This window comes from Scylla paramamosain, chromosome 2, assembly GCF_035594125.1.
Source record: "Scylla paramamosain isolate STU-SP2022 chromosome 2, ASM3559412v1, whole genome shotgun sequence".
Classification (NCBI taxonomy): domain Eukaryota; kingdom Metazoa; phylum Arthropoda; class Malacostraca; order Decapoda; family Portunidae; genus Scylla; species Scylla paramamosain.
Genome location: NC_087152.1, coordinates 32972267 through 32979316, shown reverse-complemented (window position 1 = coordinate 32979316; position 7050 = coordinate 32972267). Strand labels below are relative to the sequence as shown.

At 42.5% G+C, this 7050-nt stretch overlaps 1 protein-coding gene across 1 annotated transcript in view; it reads right to left on the bottom strand.

The window, feature by feature from the left end:
• Positions 1-7050, bottom strand: part of LOC135113796 (protein quick-to-court-like) — a 50992-nt gene extending 43942 nt beyond the window's left edge. Inside the window, exons 1-3 of the mRNA XM_064029413.1 lie at positions 6838-7050; positions 3972-4160; positions 1680-1844 (exon numbers count right to left, since the gene is read on the bottom strand). Coding sequence (XP_063885483.1) covers positions 1680-1832 — 153 coding nt within the window. The 5' untranslated portion in view covers positions 1833-1844; positions 3972-4160; positions 6838-7050. The remainder of the gene's footprint in view (positions 1-1679; positions 1845-3971; positions 4161-6837) is intronic.

The window sequence follows — 7050 nt, the reverse complement described above, 5'->3', positions numbered from 1 at the left end:
AAGAGAAATCACGTCCAACTGTCTCGTCTGCATCTTTATGATGTCCATTTTTTTCTTACTTTCAGACTGAGATTATTAAAATGTTGTGTTTTATGTGACAGCTTTAGCAGAAAAGTATGCATGCGCACTTCGTTTTTCCTGGTTTTTCTTGTTTATCTTTACAATGTTGTAATTTGCATTTTTTACACAGCTTCCCCGGCAGCCCCGTCCTCTCATTATCATCACTTGTTACCAGACGCATTACCATATTTACTTTTCGTTAACCTTTTTAATAAAATTTTCCGCTACCATTCTGCTTGTACCGCCGCCGCCGTTACCACCACCACCAAGACCATCACCATTACTAATATTAATACTACTAATACTACTGTTATAACTAATACGGCTACTATTATTATTGCTATATACCAGCACCAACACTTCCTTCATCCCCACCACCACCTCCACCACCACCACTACCAACACAATCAGTGCAGCCATTCTCTCGATAACAAAATCATGTCATTAAAACGCAACTGTTTGAAGCCTTTCATATAACGCAACTCTGTTTTATTATTACTGTCATCACTGCCATTAGCGTCACCTTTATACTCTACAACACGAAGGGTTTCCTCTACTTTCCTTTTGTTTCAATATAATTTTTTTCCAGGTGAATTCTCTCTTTATCTCTTCGACGCGTGTCAGTTTAACGTAATCCGGATCCAAATGAACAGACGGACTCCAGATGACGCTGCCCCGCATTGCTGTTTTCTATTCTTCGGTCGTGCTCCCATCAGCCTGAGCTGCACATTGATTTTGCTGTCATGTATATTGCTGCCAGAACAACGTCACTGTTCTCCACGCGTGTAGTATAGCAGCTCTTTGGAAGGCTTGAGCGGGAAGGTGATGGTGTACGAGTGCTTGACGCGGTCTTCTATCAAATTCAATATATACAGTGTAATAGATAAATTCACGTTACGTGAATTAACCTGCTTTTTCCTTTAATTTTTCCCTCCAACGCTAAACCGGAGGATGACGCATCTTTCCATAAAACAGAGGCAAAGAAAATATCTACCACCAACAGGCAGGAATAAAAAAATATAAAAAATTAATAAATAAAAAAAATTGCTAAGCGCAAGAATATAACATGCACCGTTGCAAATATTCATATGTATATGTCCATGCATACGTGACGCCCAATAACTTTCACACAACTTTTCCTTTTTTTTTTTTTTTCTTACGTATAATGAGCGCTAGTCAAGAGCAGCAAACAAAAGAAAAAAAAAATCATACACACTAATTTCTGTGTATGACGTCGATTATTCTCCTCCCTGAAATAAATAAATAAATAAATAAATAATAAATAAATAGTCTGAACAAATAAATAGATAAATAAAAAGTATAAATAAATAAATAAATAAATAAATAAAATGTATACCGCGCACACATGGAAACCTGAGGTACAATAATAATAAGTGTGTAAGGCGCACATAGCCCCCGAAACTGAATACAACATCCAAACAGAAGACCTGAATTTATAAGGCGTGCTCGTATTGAAGGCGCACTTAATCCCCGAAGCTGAGAACAACGTGCATATTGAAGACCTGAATTCATAAAGTGCACTGAACGGCGAAGCTCCTGAGGTGCATTGACTGACGTGGCTGAGGCCGAGGCTGCGCGTGGCTGCTGGCGTCACGTACCGGGGTGGTGGGCAGGGAACTGAACTGGGATGACGAGGAGGCTGCAGATACCGGCAGGAAGTTGGGTCTTCTGCTGACGTGGTGGTGGTTGAGGAGGCCGTGGTTGTGGAAGTAGGAGGAGGGGCTGTGGTGGTGGTACCAGGAGCCGCCCATGCCAGCATACGACTACAAGGGTAGGAGAGGGTCGAGGTGGTGGTTAGTGGTGGTGGTGGTAATGGGAGGGGTACTGAAGGTGGCGGGGAGACCAATGGTTTAGTGAATGGATGGAGGCTGGTACTATAATATCAAGAAATACAGTACTACTCCTTACATCTGTAGTAGTAATAGTAGTAGTAGTAGTAGTAGTAGTAGTAAGAAAAATGGATGCTGGTGTACTGATGGAAGTATCACAACACTAACAACAATAACAACAATAATGAAAAAGCAAAACAGATAAAAAAAAAAAAAGCAACAACAAGAGGACAGCTAACAAGCAGCTCAGGTGAGGCAGGGGCGGGAACAACTAATTAGCAAGCATCATCAGGTAAAGTGCACGGGAGCCACACCCTTCACACACACACACACACACACACACACACACAGGAGGTATAAAACTTAATACTTAACGTTGATTCGCTTTTTTTTTAATCTTACGCTAAGACTTTCAATATGAATAGGAACCTTTTTCTATTAATTTTCTATGGGGGAGCAGCAATTATGATTTTTCTTAATATTTTTCTTTTTGTTCTTTGAGCCCTTTTGACTGCCTTTTTCTCATACAAAATAAAAATAAACAAATAAAAAAGAAAACTAATTATCGTAAGGCTGAAATTGACCTAAAACATAATAATAATAATAATAATAATAATAATAATAAGATAATAATAATAATAATAATAATAATAATAATAATAATAATAATAATAATAATAATAAGACAGCCAGGTCGGAAGGTCTAAGACGCCGGCACTAAGAGGTGCCTGCTATTCTCTCCGCGCTGAGGGCTGAGAGCCTCTCCCCGGGAACTATTACTGCTGCACATAACAATAAAGAAGCAGGGGACCCTTGCAGTGCGTCTCCGTAATGTACCTTGTTCACTCTTCTTTTACTTTTGTTTGTTGAGCGCCTCGCATGTGCACGTAAAGGCGATACAGTATATATAACAATAACACGAAAAAGCAATACCGTGTAAGTAATAATGATATAACACAGGGATCGGAAAACTTTTTTCAAATATCACCCAGATTCTTTTTTTACTTCTTATAATGCATGTCAGGGAGACTGATCAATGATGAAAAAACAAAAAATTTGTTCTTTATATTTGACGTAAAATGGAAATCATGGTGAAAATTGCGAAAAAAAAGTTTCTGAAATTCCTATCTGTATATTTATCTAACCTTAATTATTCTAAAAACTTAACTTTTACCTCACTTGCAGTAAAATACCGCGGCTCCACGGCCTGTAATGTGGTTCATGCACTTTACTCCACACTACGTAAAGGTAAACAGGTAATATTTACGTGGAAACTTTACAACGCTCGGGTTCAGCAATAACAATCGCTTTTACTTTCTACATTACACCGCCGTAGGGAGAGGCAAAATTTATGTACGCCGTAATGTTACAACGCTCGGATACAACAACAATTATCAAGTTTACTCACTACACTGTCTACTCTAAATACGCTCTACTTTGTATTACGCTTTCTCTCTTACTCTCTCGCTTTATCCACGCAACCTTCCCACTATTAGATGGTTCTGTATGTCAAGCAAGCACTACTACTCTGCCTGCCATCCTTGCCTCGCAGTATTGGTGCATGCCGGGCAGGGGCCAGCGTGTGCCCTCCCCACTCATCACGCTGTCACTGTCCTCGTCTATGAAGTCTTGCAACTAAGGGAACGTGACGTGATCCATCAAAATGAAAATATAATAAAGTGTTGAAAATTTTTCTCTTAAATCTTATAGTTTCTCTCGTAATGTTAATCTTGAAGTGTAGTTAATGTAAGTAAGTACTTGGAAACTCAAGAGGTGGAAATAAAAGTAAACCACTAATAAAAGCAGGTCGTGAGAGAGAGAGAGAGAGAGAGAGAGAGAGAGAGAGAGAGAGAGAGAGAGAGAGAGAGAGAGAGAGAGAGAGAGAGAGAGAGAGAGAGAGAGAGAGAGAGAGAGAGAGAGAGAGAGAGAGAGAGAGAGAGAGAGAGAGAGAGAGAGAGAGAGAGAGCAAACACCCCCTCAAAAAAAAAAATTGCAATATCCAGGAAACAAAAAAAAAAAAAAAACATCCCCAAGAAAGGGTTGAAGAAAAATCAAACTTACATGAGACTTCCTGTCGGTGGCGCTGCCGGAGGGTCTCTTGGCGTGGTTCGCGGAGTAGGAGGCTCTGCGGGGCGTCTCTGGGGTGAGGGAGTGCCTGGAGGCGGGGTGGTGGGAAGGGGGGTGTGTGGAGGAGAGGGAAGGGGGGAGGAGACGCCCTTCATGCCCCGGGAGGAGACAAAACTGGCGGACCTGTGGTGGGAAAATAGGAGGAGGAGGAGGAGGAGGAGGAGGAGGAGGAGATTAACACAGGATAACAAGAAGAGAGGAAGAAGAACAGAAGGATGGAAAATGTGGGAGGATAAGGAGGAGGAGGAGGAGGAGGAGGAGGAGGAGGAGGAGGAGGAGGAGGAGGAGGAGGAGGAGGAGGAGATTAACACAGGATAACAAGAAGAGAGGAAGAAGAACAGAAGGATGGAAAATGTGGGAGGATAAGGAGGAAGAAGGAATAAACACGGAGGAGGAGGAGGAGGAGGAGGAGGAGGAGGAGGAGGAGGAGGAGGAGGAGGAGGAGGAGATTAACACAGGATAACAAGAAGAGAGGAAGAAGAACAGAAGGATGGAAAATGTGGGAGGATAAGGAGGAAGAAGGAATAAAAACGGAGGAGGAGGAGGAGGAGGAGGAGGAGGAGGAGAGAGAAAGAGAAAGAAAGAGGAAGAGAAAGAGAAAGAGGAGGAGGAGGAGGAGGAGGAGGAGGAGGAGGAGGAGGAGGAGGACGTTAACAAAGAACAGCGAGAAGGAAGGAGGAGGACAGAAGGATAGAATGGATACGAAGAATGAGGAGAATGAGGAGAAAGGAAGAAAGGAGAGAGGTAGAGAGAGACGGAATTTGGAAGGAAGAGGAGGAGGACGTAAATAAATGATAGCAAGAAAGAAAGAGGACAGAAAAATGGAAAATGTAAGGAAGAGGAAGAGGAGAATAACGAAAAAAAAGAAGAGAAGATAGAGGAAACAGAACAAGGGAGGAAGAGACAATGAATAAGATAAGAAAGAAGAACGAGAGTAAAGAGAACATGAAATTAATAAAAGGCAAAAAGGGAGGACGATAAGGAGAAGGAGAGCAGAGGAACGAGGTGAGGAAAGAAGAAATAGAGGAGAGGAGGAAGGAGCAGAGTAGTGAGAGAACAAGGAAAGGGGAAGAGAAGTAAACAAAGAGGAAGGCAAGAAAGAGAATGTTGAAGTAGGTAAGGAAGAGAGGAGAAAGTGGGAAGGAATAAGGAACGAGAAAGGAATTAGGAAAGGAGGAGAGAAGAATACTGGTTTTAGATATCACACAGATTATTTATTCAAATCTGTAAAGGAAAAATGACAGGAAATAAAGGTTACACGGCTTAAATAAACTCTTGTCAACACGGAGGGGAAAGAGATCAACTGAGCTTCTCTCAAGTACACACTACAGCTTTACAAAAAATAAATAAAATAAAATAAAAATAATAAAAAATATAAATCTTATAGGAAGAAACTAAGCTCTCTCTCTCTCTCTCTCTCTCTCTCTCTCTCTCTCTCTCTCTCTCTCTCTCTCTCTCTCTCTCAGCAGAAATCCACCAAAATAATATAAAACTAAAGGATTTACATATACACTGAACTGAACACCGAAAAATCACCATGCGAACCTATTTCCTGTACAAACACCACCTCACACACCCACACACATACAAATCATACATCGAAAACAATATATCAAGACTAAAACACAAAAGCAAACATTTCCCAAACACACACACACACACACACACACACACACACACACACACGAGAAAGTTAACACGTACACCCGAAAAAGAAAACGGAAAAATTTGCGTCACACAGAGAAAGAAATAAAAAATGGAACATCAAGAAGCGTGATGTCTTTTGGGTGCCAGACAAAACACATGACACTCAACTCGTTCAGAGAGAGAGAGAGAGAGAGAGAGAGAGAGAGAGAGAGAGAGAGAGAGAGAGAGAGAGAGAGAGAGAGAGAGAGAGAGAGTACTAAAGTAGACAGGAAAAACGATGCAGGCGAGAGAGAATGAGGATAAAAAGGGCAAGGGAGGAAGAGAAGGGGAACGGTAGGGGAGATGAAGGAAAGTGCCAATGGGTAAGGGAAAACGGAAAGGGAGGAGAAGGGGAGGGGAAGCGTGCCATGGGGAAGGAGGAAGAGGGAAGGGGAGAAGAGCAGGGAGATTGCCAAGGGAAAGGTGAGAGAGAGAGAGAGAGAGAGAGAGAGAGAGAGAGAGAGAGAGAGAGAGAGAGAGAGAGAGAGGGTAAGAAATGTCAGGGTATTGTTGTCGATGCCTCAGAGAGAGAGAGAGAGAGAGAGAGAGAGAGAGAGAGAGAGAGAGAGAGAGAGAGAGAGAGAGAGAGAGAGAGAGAGAGAGAGAGAGAGAGAGAGAGAGAGAGAGAGAGAGAGAGAGAGAGAGAGAGAGAGAGAGAGAGAGAGAGCCCGCAAGTGAAACAAAGGAGCATAGAAAGAATGGGGGATTAAAGAAGACAAAGCGAAATAGCACGGAACATATCACGGCAAGAATTACGTAATGCGCACAGACATACAGACAGGCAGAGACAGACAGACAGACAGACGAATTATGAAGAAAGAGCAAACTCGACAACAAAGAGCCAGACAGACAGCCAGACATACATACATATACATACATACAGACAGACACGGGCAGGAACCCAGACAGATAAAACGATGAGGGAGCTAGACAAAACTAAAAACACAAATATAACAAAAATAACTCTCTCTCTCTCTCTCTCTCTCTCTCTCTCTCTCTCTCTCTCTCTCTCTCTCTCTCTCTCTCTCTCTCTCTCTGTCTTACTATTTGTCCATCCATCTATTCATCTATCTATCTATCTATCTATCTATCTATCTATCTATCTAAATCTCACCTGACAAGGCCTTTTCCTACAGAAGGAGATGCTCTCGAACCCGGCCTGGCATCGGCGCGTCCCTTCACCCCAGCCTTGGACGAGGCCTTGGCGCCCTCCTGTGAGTGTGCCGCGCCGGAAGACGACTTGACGCGGAGGGAGTGTGAACGAGTGAACACTGGAATCTTGGAGGAGCGAGAGGCATTGCTGAGAGACGAGCCGGGACGTTCTTCC